This window comes from Acanthamoeba castellanii, assembly GCF_000313135.1.
Source record: "Acanthamoeba castellanii str. Neff unplaced genomic scaffold scf7180000084770, whole genome shotgun sequence".
Classification (NCBI taxonomy): Eukaryota; Discosea; order Longamoebia; family Acanthamoebidae; genus Acanthamoeba; species Acanthamoeba castellanii.
The window spans coordinates 935,954-947,449 of NW_004457532.1; the positions used below are offsets into that span (position 1 = coordinate 935,954).

Genomic DNA, 11,496 nt, shown 5'->3' on the forward strand with positions numbered 1-11,496 from the left:
ATCCGCGGATGATCGCGATGTCCGCGGGAGGTCGCGATGTCCGCGGGAGATCGCGATGTCCGCGAAAACAAGCCATCTCCAGCGAAAACAAGCCATCCCCAGCGTTAGTCTCCTTGCGCCCCACCTGCTTGACTAGTAGTCTTGTGCGCCGTGCTCGTGCAAAAAAAGTGTGAGAGGGCCGTACTATTACATGGCGGTGCTGCAGTGTGGTGCCGGCACTGCATGCACCTTAGAGCTCACGAGCTGCGGTGTGGCGAGTAGCCCATGCGTAGCTCATGCGAGGACAACACGTTAATAGCCTTCTGCGCGTTCTACACGTTTCGGACTCATCTCCGGAGATGATTCGCCGTCCCGCGACTTACGCGGGTGATCGCTCGTTGCGGGCGGCAACTCAGGAGATGAATCTTATCCGCTGATGTCGCGGACAACAGCGGGCCGTCCTGTGGAGTCGCCGTCCGCGACCTCCGCTGTTCATCTCTTGCTCGTCTCTCTACTGGTGCTCGTCTCTCTACTGGTGCTCGTCTCTGCACTGGTGCCGCACGTGGTCTTGAGTCTCCGCTGGTGGAGGTGTTGTCCGCGGACGTCGCAGACAACCGAGCGAAAAGTTGGGGGTACACAAAACGCGAAGCATCGTGCAGGGCTTAATCCTATCACATGTGGAAGCCCATTCTCTGCGAGGCATTTAGAACGAAACGCGAGATCTGGAGCTTACAGCAAGCGAGGAAAGGAGTGCTTGGTTGTGTGTCACCGAAATATGGGCAAAGGACTCGGAAACTGCTAGGTCCTAGAGGCCCAATGAAGCATCGTACAGGGCTGAGTCCTATCACATCTTAAAGCCCGTCCTCTGCGGCGCTTTTTGAACGAAACGCGAGGCCACGAGCTTACAGAGCAAGCGAGAAAACTAGAAATCTTGCTTGTGTGAGGAAAGCTGCAAAAATTCTAAGTCAAAACTCCGGCGAACTGGACAAAATCCGGGGACGGTAAAAGGGTCATTATTTTGTATCTGCGAAAAAATACCAAAAATTCCAAGTCAAAACTCCGCCCGCCTTGGGTGCGGGTTATCCCAAGTTGGGTGGGCAACACGCGGCAGAATAAAGGGCGAGGAGTGGGGTGAGGGGCCAAGGTTACTTGGTGTGTATTAATCGGAAAGAGGCTACGCAACAGGACACACAAAGGGATGTTGTCGCTTGTTTGCTTACTTGAAGATCTTGCCGTTATCCTGGAACTTCCTGTCGCCGAAGTCGCCCTCCCACGACCAGTAGGTCTCGACGAGCTTGCGCTGGGCCGGGTCGGCGTGGTCAACCTTGGTCCAGGTGTGGTGCTCAGCGTCGGGGTTCTCCCAAAGCTCCTCGGGGAGCTCGGTGCCGCGGAAGAGCCAGAGGCCGCCAATCTGGAGCTTGGGCTCCTCACCGAAGATGAGAAGAGAGCCGAAGCCGTACTTGCGGAGCTTGTCCATGCGCTGGAGGAAGCCGCCGACCAGGTTGCTGGTCATGAACATCTTGGTGAGCTCGTCGTTGTACTTGTAGTCCGACAGCCAGAGCGACCAGCCCTCGGCGTCGAAGTGCTCCCAGAACCAGGGCATGGCGACCTTGAGGATGTCGTTGTTCGAGTAGGTCCTCTTCCACTCGTCGAGGTCGAGCTTGGTGGGCGGGAGGAGGTCCAGCTTGCTCTTGGCCTTGGGCTTGGCAGCGCCTTCCTCCTCCTCACCGCCGGCAGCGGTCTCGGCCTTCTTGGCGGGAGCGGCCTCGGCCTTCTTGGCGGGGGCAGCGGTGGCACCCTTGGCCACAGCCATCTTCTCAGCCAGCTTGGTCTCGCCCAGCACGGTCCTGAACTGGGGCTGGTTGACGCACGTCAGGAACCACCTGTTCACGTTGCCGTAGTTCTTGCGGAAGGTGATGTCCAACACCTGCAGGGAGGATGAGATTAGTGTGTGCCCTCTCTCCTCTCTCTCTACTTGTGAGCATTGATTTTGACAGTCGTTTGGGGCGGGGGAAGAACCATGGTGTAAAGGCGGTAGAGAGCCATCGACACAACGATGTCAGCGAGGGAGACGCGCTCGCCAACGAGATAGGTCCTGTAGGTGAGGTGCTTGTTGAGCAGCTCAAGGGCCTTCTTGATGTCGGCCTTGGCGCGCTCGGTGGCCTCGGCATTGAAGGGCACAATCTCGAAGATCGGGTACAACCAGGCGGAGGCGGGCAGCTCGATCTCGTTGGCCGAGAAGTCGATCCACTGATCGATCAGCGACTGGAAAAAAAAATGTAAAGAGATGCGGTGAGAAGGGCCAGGAAAAAAAGCGGGTCCTCAAATCCATCGCGCAATTGAAAGCGCGAGGGGCTACTTACGGCCTCATAAGGGCTGGAACCGTAGATCTTGGAGCTACCACCATACCTGGCCGCTAAAGAGAGCGGAAATTGGAGGTGAGAAAATACAAAATGTGGGAGTAGTTGGTGGTGGAAGGGCCAGCGCACCATAGCGGGCAATGGCGTTGCTCTCGAAGAGAGGACCCTCAGGGGTCTCGAGGGCGGGAACCTTCTGGAGAGGGAACTTGGCCGCGAACTCGGGAGTCTTGTTATCGACTCCGATCTGGAAGGCAGGGGCCTCGATCTGGAGACCAGTGAAGTTTCCGGCGATCTGGGCCTTCCACACGCGGTGGTTGTTGGGGTACGAGAAGATCTTCTGCTCCCATTGATCACGGAACGCACCAGACGATTACATGACGCGAGATGAGTACATACACGAACAACCGAACCACGGCACAAGGGGAGCAGAGAGAGAGAGAGAGAGTTGGCCACGCACGTGAGACATGAGGGCTGGAGGCGACTGCTACTGCGACTGTGTACGGTGCGAGGGCAAAGGCGAAGAACAGGCGGCCAGCGTGCCCACGCTTGCGTCCGTCGGGGTTAGCCCCCCCCCAGCATTCGTAGTATTTTCTCAGCACCAAAACCCCAGAGGAAAAATTGTGGGGGAAAAAGAAAAGCGCCAGTTTATGTTTTTTAAGAAGAAAGTTCGGGCTTTGGGCGAGGGATGACGGTGTGAATGTGGCGGTGGTGTGGTTGTTGCTGTTGTTGTTCTACGAGAAGGCGGCGTCGAGGAGCTGGGTGAGCTGGCGCTTGTGGGCCTTAGCGGAGCCGGTGGCGGTGGAGGCGGACACGGCGCGGCCAAAGTAGGCGGGCTCGGCGTGGGCGTGGGCGGCCTTGGCGAGGGCAGTGCGCATGTGGGGGCTGACAAAGGTCCAGGCGCCCATGTTCATGGGCTCCTCCTGGACCCAGCCGGTCGTGGCGTTGCGGTAGCGCAGGGCCTGCTCGGCGACGCGGTCGAAGGGGAACGGGGCGAGCTGCTCGACGCGCACGATGGCCACGTCATTGATGGCGGCCTTCTCCCGGCGCTCGGCGAGGTCGTAGTAGACGTTGCCGCTGCAGAAGAGCACCTTTCGGATGCGGTCATCGCTTACCGGGTTCTCCGCGGTGTCGTTAATCACGCGCCGGAAGCGGGGCTGGGTGCCCTTGTCGGAGAACTCCTCCAGGCTGGACACGCAGCGCGGGTGGCGCAGCAGCCTCTTGGGCGACATCACGATCAGCGGCTTGCGGAAGTCGCGGTGCACCTGGCGACGGAGGGCGTGGAAGTAGTTGGCCGGCGTCGTCACGTTCACCACCTGGATGTTGGCCTGCTGGATCTGACGCCGCTCCGTCGGATCCATCTCCGGGATCACGAACGGATCTGAGTCCGACAGCTGCAGGAATCGCTCCAGCCTTCCCAAGGGGGGAATTTGGCGGATGGGTGTGACACGTGAGTGACCCCACCCCCGCGAGAGATCCCAATACTAGGCGCGACACACACGACACGACACGACACGACACGACACGCACACGACACACACACACACGACACACACACGACATGCATACCTGGCGGAGCTGTGCTCGGGTCCTTGCCCATCATAGCCGTGGGGAAGCAGCATGACCAGGCCCGACTGGCGTTGCCACTTCTGCTCGCCAGACGAGATGAACTGGTCCACGATCACCTGCGCCCCGTTGGCAAAATCGCCAAATTGCGCTTCCCAGAGCACCAGCGAATTGGGATTCTCCTGCACGACGCCGCCAGGTCAGGTCGCGTGAGTCAATCAATGACAAAGCACAAGCAAACGCCACGCCATCTGGCGAGAGAGTACCAGGGAGAAGCCCAGCTCGTAGCCCAGGACGGCATACTCGGAAAGGGAGGAGTTGTGCACAAACACGGGCGCCTGCGCCGGGTCGATGTGTCGGAGGGGCTGGTAGGTCTCGCCGGTCTCCCTGTCGTGCAGGACCGCATGCCTGGAGCGGAGCAGAGGAGTCAGGAGACACCCGGCGGCGGCGGCGGCGGCGGCAGAACCCAATCCGGTAATTTGATTTGTTGGGTGATAATATAAAGAATATAAAGAATATAAAGAATAAGAATAAGAAAAAGAATCTGTTAAGAAACATACCGGTGCGAGAAGGTGCCGCGCTCGACATCCTGACCGGTGAGGCGGATCAGGTTGCCCTCAAGGGCGAGGGAGCCCAGGGCGAGCTGCTCAGCCGTGCCCCAGTCGATGTTCTTGCCCGATTCGAACATGAGCTTCTTGCGCTTGATGAGCTTCTCCAGGTTCGGGTGCAGCTTCATGCCCTCGGGCAGCGAGCTCACCGTGGCGCCGATCTATTGTCGTTGTCGTCATCATCATCATCATCATCATCGTAACACACACGGTGGGATCGGTGGAGGGGCGGTGAGCGACTGGCGACCGTGGCCGGAGGAGGCGGAAGCGGAGGAGGCGGATGGGGGGGGGGTGTACCTTGGAGATGACGGCGTCGGGGATGGCGGTGGGGCGGATGGAGGAGTACTGGTGGGCGGACTTGAAGCCCTTCCAGTAGGAGGAGAACCAGTCGGCCTTGTTGGGGACGTGGGTGGAGGAGGCCTGGAAGGCCTTGTTGTGCTCCTCGTTGACAAAGTCCTCCATCTGCTTGATGCGCGCGTCGTCGACGACGCCCTCGGCCTTGAGCTTGGCGCGGTAGAGGTCGAGGGTGGACTGGTGCTTCTCGATCATGCGGTACATCTGGGGCTGCGTGTAGCGCGGCTCGTCGCCCTCGTTGTGTCCGGCGCGGCGGTAGCAGATGATGTCGATCACGACGTCCTTCTTGAAGGCCTGCCGGTACTCGGCGGCGAGCTTGAGCGTGTGCACGACGGCCTCGGGGTCGTCGCCGTTGACGTGGAAAATGGGCGCATTCACGGTCTTGGCCACGTCCGTGGGATACGACGACGCCGTGTTGGTGCGCGAGCCCCTCAGCGCCGTGGTGAAGCCCACCTGGTTGTTGACGACAATGTGGATGGTGCCGCCCGTCGTGAAGTTCTTCCAGATACCGAGGTCCAGCGTCTCGTAGACGACGCCCTGCGACGCAAACGCAGCGTCGCCGTGCAGGAGCACCGGCATCACCCTGGTACGCTCGGTGTCGCCCATGTACTGCTGCTTGGCCCTCGCCTGCGATTGTGTGTCGTGTGTGTGTTGTGTGCCGTGCCGTGCCGTGTGTGTCGTGTGTGTGTTGTGTGCCGTGCCGTGCCGTGCCGTGTCGTGTCGTGTCGTGTCGTGTCGTGTCGTGTCGTGTCGTGTCGTGTGTTACGCAACATACGCATACATCAGACCAAATAAGTAAATTGCATGGTGCTATCCCCCCCCCCCCATGCGACGCGATGCGTGGAGTAGGGTGGTGTACCTTGCCCTCGACGACCGGGTTGACGGCTTCGAGGTGGGACGGGTTGGCCACGAGAGAGAGGTGGACCTTCTTGCCCGAGGCGGTGGGGCGGTCGTAGGAGGTGCCCAGATGGTACTTGACGTCGCCCGTGCCGAGACCCAGGTCATCGGAGTGGTCCTTATTGCCCTCCAGGTCGAACTCGTGCAGCAGCGCATCCAGCGGCTTGCGCACCACGTTGGCCAGCACGTTCAGGCGGCCACTATAACAACAATAACAACAACAGCAGCAGCAGCAGCAGCAGCAGCAAAAACGATCGAAGCACCATCAGCCAGGGTCAGCGCAGTTTGCTCCCTCTCGCGCTCACACAAGAGGCGTGGGTGCAAATTGGAGGGGGGGGGCGCACCGGTGGGGCATGCCGATCACGACAGACTCCACGCCAAGATCCGCCGCAGTGTCGATCATGGTCTTCATGCCGGGGATCAAGGTCTCGCACCTGGTCGCCGCGTGACCCCACCAACTCCGTCGTTACTAAGTGGCACCACCAGCAGCAGCCACCAGCGCAGCCACCAACGCGAGCACGAGCACCGGGTGTGTGTGTGCTACGGACCCGTCGAGGCCGAAGCGCTTGGTGTTCTGGTACTTCATGGCCAGGAAGCGCTCGAAGAGGGTCGCCCACGTGAGACGGTCGAGAAGGTGGAACTTCTGCTCGGGCGAGAACGAAAAAGGCTCCGGGGTCTCCACGCGCTCCCTATGAACGTTCAACGCCGGCGATGCACCCCCTGCTGGTCAGCTGACACCACCGGGAGGGCGGCTCTGTAGAGGACTGTTGGGGGGGGGGATTAGCAGAGCGGCGCACCTGATCCAGTTGCACTCGTGGCGGTCGGGGATGTGCATGTACTCCACGCCGATGGTGCTGCAGTAGGTCTGCTTTAGACGCACCAGGATCTCCCGCAGCGTTACCGTGGCACTGCGCACCCCGCCCACCCCATCATCATCGTCATCATCGTCGTTGTGATCAGCATCAACAACGTCAACATCAACAACATCGACAACCGCCGCCGGCCGTTCGTCGCAGGGAGGGCAGGTACCTGCCGTGGGAGAGGAAGCCCGAGATGACGGACTCGCCGCCCAGGTGGATCGGGCGGTCCATGTCGGCATCGGTGAAGCCATAGGTGGAGGGAAGCAGCTCCGGAGGGACGAACGAGGAGAGCGGGCCACCGGTGAGCGGGTCCAGCTTGGCCAGCGTGTGGCCCCGCACCTGGTAGGCACGCACCAACAGCAGCAGACGCATCGAATCGCTCACCCGACGCGAGAGATCCTCCTCCGACACCCCGCCTACACACACACACACACACACGCCCACATCCCCAATGCACCCCACCCACCCATATATATTTCAATATATAGGGGGCACGCGGGTCAAACACTAAAGACACAAAAGACCACCGCACTATCGGACCGCCCCTCTTCGTGGGTTTTTTTTTGTTTTTTGCTTTACATTATGGATATATCGACGTAATAACTTTTTTTAAAAAAACGGACGAAGTGAATCGACGGGAAGAACTACAAAAGAAGCGGGCACATAAACAAACCAACTAAATACAAACAAACAAACAAACTAAATACAAAATAAAGCCCCGCATGGCGGGTAAATCGGGAGGTATGATGGTTGTTGTGGTTATTGTTATTTTGAGGGAATGAGTAGGAGGGAGGGGGGTACCGGCGGGGGGAACGGCGGCGGTGGCACCGCGAAGGGTGGGGGGAGCGGTGAAGGCCTCGCCGGGGGCGCGACCGGCGTCGACGGAACGGAAGTAGGAGGCCCACGAGGCGTGCACGCTGTTCGCATCGCGCTTCCAGGCCTGGTACATGTCCTCGACGTAGGCGCCCGAGGTCCCATCGGCGAAGGTTTCCGACAGACGCGAGAGGGGCACCGCCGACGACGACGTGGGAGAGGCCGCCGCCTGACGCGAAGCCGTTGTGAGGGAGTACCAACGCGAAGACGCCCCGCCGGTGAGCGACGAAGAGGCAACGCGTGATCCCGCAAATCCGGCGCGGCCCATTCCCGTGAAGGCCAAGGGTCCCCGGCTCAGTAGACCGGCCCGCGCTCTAGATGACAGCATTCTTCGCTGCACGTGGTAGTCGCAGTAGTCGTGCCGGTGAAAACGGATTATTGTTGGTTTGTTGTTTGGGGGGGGGAGGTGGTTAACTCAGGTGGCCTATTACTGTTTCAGTGGCGGCACGAACTCACGAGTACAGTATCAGAGGACGAAAGGGACGCACTTGGGATCAGGGGAACAGGGCAGAAGCCAGCAGCAGCAGCAGCAGCACTCTTGTTCGTAGAAGCACAACGACGTCGTTGTGAGATCTTTTGGGTTCTGTCCGCGCGTACCCTCCGCACCGTTTTCTTGGTTTTTCCGGCGCCACGCAAAGTAATTGCTTGTTCCTGCCTTCGTTTCCTTTCATTTTTCTTTTGATCTTGGGCCTGCCCAAAAAAAAGAGAAAAGAAAACAGAAATCAAAAGCAAAAGAAACCGCCAAAAAAACCCAACCCAGCCAGAATCGTCTCCATTTCCAAGCAGTAGGCACATGGGCGACGCTGGTGGTTTCTTTCGGGTACCTCCTCCAGTGCGGCCTCGCACACCAGCTTGATTGAAGCCAGGAGCGTGCGATATCATTCATGAAAGAGGGCTGAGTGCCAGCGTCTGCACTGCAGGGTACAAGTACGGAACAGGATGCGCGATTCTCGGACAAGTACAAGAAGTACGTCGCCGGCCGCAAATTTCCGCCCGAGTTCGATCTCAAGGTTTGCGGTCCCTCCTCTTTCGCCGTCTTTTCGCACCACCAGCTGTGTGCACTGCAGTGCCGGGGGGGGGGCAGGCAGGCAAGCGCGCGTGGTGTGGTGGGTCCTGGCCTGAGCTGGCTGGCTGGCGACTTGCTCGCTCGCTTGCTTGGTGCACGTGCAGGTTGACTTGAGGAAGGTGGCCATGGACGCCATCAAGCCGTGGGTGGCGTCGCGCATCACCCAGCTCCTGGGCTTCGAAGACGAAGTGCTCATCGGCTTCGCCTTCGGCCTCCTCGACGACAAGGTGGCTCCCCCCCACGCCTTCTTTGGGAAGTGCACTGATTTAATTGTCGTGTGTGTGTGTGTGTGTGTGTCTGTGTGTGTCTGTCTGTCTGTCTGTCTGTGTGTCGTGTGTGCGTGCGTGTGTGATCTTGGCGTGCGCAGGAGTCGTTGAACCCGAAGGAGTTGCAGCTGAACCTGGACGGCTTTTTGGAAGCCGACTCACCTCAGTTCGTGGCAGACCTGTGGAAGCTCCTCCTGAGTGCTCAGGCAAGCCCGGGAGGCATTCCCGCCGAGTTCCTCGAGCAAAAGAAGGCTCAGCTTCGCCAGAAGAGGGTATTCCCTCCATCCCCCCCCCTCCTCTATTTTCCTCAATCCCACGTGTGCGGCTCGACCCCCCCCCGGCCACCCTCGCCGTAACGCAGGAAGAAGAATCGCGCGTGAAGAGCGATTTGTCGGCCGTCATCAGCCGCGACAAGGAGCGCCTGATGCAGGAAATCGAACAGCGCAGGGCTCAGCCCCCGCCGGTCCCTGCCCCCGCGGTGGTACCCGCCCTCTTCGCCGCCTCCGCCTCCGCCTCCCATCAACTGAGCAGCCCCCCTTTTCGGCTGTTGATGGTGGCGCATGTGTGTTGTGTTCGCGCATAGGCTGCTGGAGGCTATTCCACAAAAACGGCGCTGCCCTACGGCCTTTTTGTGCCGGATGCGAAGCAACCCATCCTGCCGCAGACCGATCTCGCCAACGCGGCGAGCAACCCACCTTCGGAGGCGGCGGCAGTGAACCACGGCAGGTGCGCACCCACTACACACGATTACCACACGACATACACACACGCACACGGCACATGGGAGGCTGGTCATTCTCGTGGGCCGGAGGAAAAGAAGTGAGGAGGAGGAGGAGGAGGTTGCCTAAGGCGTGTGTGTTTGGTGTGGGCGCCGCACGCGTGCAGGAGTGAGGAGGGCAGCCGTAGGCGAGATCGCGACGCAGACAGCGACAGGGACCGCCACCGGACTGATCGCCGTTCTCGCGAGCGTGGCCATCGAGACCGAAGCGCTGACCGCGATCGCGATAGGAGAAGGGACAGGCGGAGCGGGAGGGAGAGAAGGAGCAGGAGCAGGAGCAGGGGCAGGGGCAGGAGAAGGGACGACAGCCGGGAGAGGGAGCGGGCGAGGGACGGCGCCACGGACAGCGGCGGACGTGAGCGAGGAGACCGAAGGCAGTCCCGGGACCACCACCACCAGCACCAGCACCACCAGCAGCAGCGGGACGAGCGTGCGAGGAGAAGCGGGAGCGAGGAGCGCGCCAAGAGAAAGAGGAACGAGGGCAGCGGCGCCGGGGATCGCCCCGACGACCGCCGCCGCCGGGATAACAACAGCACTACTACCACCACCACCACTACCACCACCACCACCCGTGGTAACGACGCGGCCTCCTCCCCCACGCCCGCCAAGCGCGCACGCCCTGACGGCGACGGCGCGGCCTCTCCAGTTGACCGCCGTCAGCAGGAGCAGCACGAAGAGGCCAGCGACCCGCACCTCCTCGAATCGGCACCGTGGCCCCTGCCCCCCCCCACCCCTGCGCGGCGAGTGCTTACGTTTCCCACACACCACACACGCACCACGCACCACGCACCACCACGCCCACAGGCGCTGAGGGAGCAGGCCATGCACAGCCTGCTGCACCGCAGCCGCGAGCGGTCGGACGAGTAACCAGCACCATCGGCCGCCGCCCCAGCAGCCGCCGGCTTACGCCTCCCTCATTGTGCCCCTCGGTGGTGGTGGTGGCTGGTGGTGGCTGGTGATGGTGATCTTTACACGCGCGGTTTCTACAGGAGATAAAGGTTTCCTTCGCCCCCAATTGGCCGTGACATCGCCGTAGTCGTGGGGTTGGCGGTGTCCCCCCTTGGATATGTGGGGTGTCTTACAGGACCGTGGTGGTGGTGGGGGAGGCAAGCCCGGCTGTCTCGAGGCGGGCCACAAGTCGCTGGAGGCGCCCCGCCGCCGTTGGCGTGAGTTGCGTCTCGCTCAGCGCACACGCCTGCTTGAGCTCCTCGGCCGCCGGCACCACCTGGTGAGCCACCAAGTGCACGCATTTATAAATAAAAGCAAATAAAAGAGGGATAAGAACTGAGGAGCTCAAGTGCGTGCCTCCCCCAGTGCGATCAGGCAGAGAGAGCGGCGAAATCGCGCCATCCACCACGTCGGGGCCAGGGCCACTGCCGCGTCGGCGTCCCGCTGCACCACGGTGGTAACATAGGTTGAACGAACGAACGAACGAACGAACGAACGAACGAACGAACGAACGAACGAACGAACGGCGGGGGGCGGTGGGCGGGATGTCGTTAGCGGTGGGCCACAGCCGGGGGATAATGATAATGGGCGATGATGTGGGGGGGGGGAGGAGGGTGTACCAGGGCATCGGGCAGACGGGCCAGTCGGGTGAGGGCGGCGCATCGGCGCAGGTGGAGGTAGGGGAGCGTGCCATCCACGTCCAGCGCCTCCCCGTACCGGTCGGCCGCCGTCGCGTAATCTTCGCCGCACAGACAGTGGTCAGATCAGGGGGAATTGGGAGGCGACGTAACGCAGCCGGGGGCAAGGGAGGGGCCGGGTACCCGCTCGCAGGGCGGCCGCTTCGCCGGCCCGCACGAGGGCGGAGACGAGGCGGCGTCGCCTTTCGAGGCGAATCGGAGGATGGAGCGAGAGGTCGTAGGGCTCGTCGGTAAAAGCCGTCGGCC

At 61.0% G+C, this 11,496-nt stretch overlaps 4 protein-coding genes across 4 annotated transcripts in view; 1 reads left to right on the plus strand and 3 right to left on the minus strand.

The window, feature by feature from the left end:
- Window positions 1–1,195: 1,195 nt before the first annotated feature.
- On the minus strand, window positions 1,196–2,805 carry ACA1_268910 (elongation factor 1-gamma family protein; the record flags this gene model as incomplete). The annotated part of the gene is made up of 5 exons (XM_004341538.1): window positions 1,196–1,906; window positions 1,999–2,244; window positions 2,343–2,395; window positions 2,469–2,676; window positions 2,797–2,805. 5 exons carry the CDS (start codon window positions 2,803–2,805, stop codon window positions 1,196–1,198), a joined length of 1,227 nt encoding a protein of 408 aa, XP_004341586.1.
- Window positions 2,806–3,070: 265 nt separating this feature from the next.
- ACA1_268920 (oxoglutarate dehydrogenase (succinyltransferring), E1 component, putative) lies at window positions 3,071–7,822 on the minus strand (the record flags this gene model as incomplete). The annotated part of the gene is given in 12 exon segments (XM_004341539.1): window positions 3,071–3,749; window positions 3,906–4,084; window positions 4,169–4,310; window positions 4,463–4,671; window positions 4,808–5,491; window positions 5,724–5,961; window positions 6,106–6,195; window positions 6,310–6,450; window positions 6,559–6,669; window positions 6,791–6,960; window positions 6,976–7,037; window positions 7,423–7,822. The coding sequence occupies 12 exon segments, from the start codon at window positions 7,820–7,822 to the stop codon at window positions 3,071–3,073; spliced, it is 3,105 nt and encodes a 1,034-aa protein (XP_004341587.1).
- Window positions 7,823–8,287: 465 nt separating this feature from the next.
- Window positions 8,288–10,471, plus strand: ACA1_268930 (PWI domain containing protein; the record flags this gene model as incomplete). The annotated part of the gene is made up of 8 exons (XM_004341540.1): window positions 8,288–8,314; window positions 8,415–8,504; window positions 8,665–8,787; window positions 8,928–9,098; window positions 9,188–9,307; window positions 9,410–9,552; window positions 9,712–10,348; window positions 10,409–10,471. The coding sequence occupies 8 exons, from the start codon at window positions 8,288–8,290 to the stop codon at window positions 10,469–10,471; spliced, it is 1,374 nt and encodes a 457-aa protein (XP_004341588.1).
- A 211-nt stretch (window positions 10,472–10,682) lies between these two features.
- ACA1_268940 (uncharacterized protein) overlaps window positions 10,683–11,496 on the minus strand; it is a gene marked incomplete at both ends in the record, with an annotated part of 2,934 nt that continues 2,120 nt past the window's right edge. Inside the window, 3 exons of the mRNA XM_004341541.1 lie at window positions 10,683–10,829; window positions 11,173–11,291; window positions 11,374–11,432. Coding sequence (XP_004341589.1) covers window positions 10,683–10,829; window positions 11,173–11,291; window positions 11,374–11,432 — 325 coding nt within the window. The remainder of the gene's footprint in view (window positions 10,830–11,172; window positions 11,292–11,373; window positions 11,433–11,496) is intronic.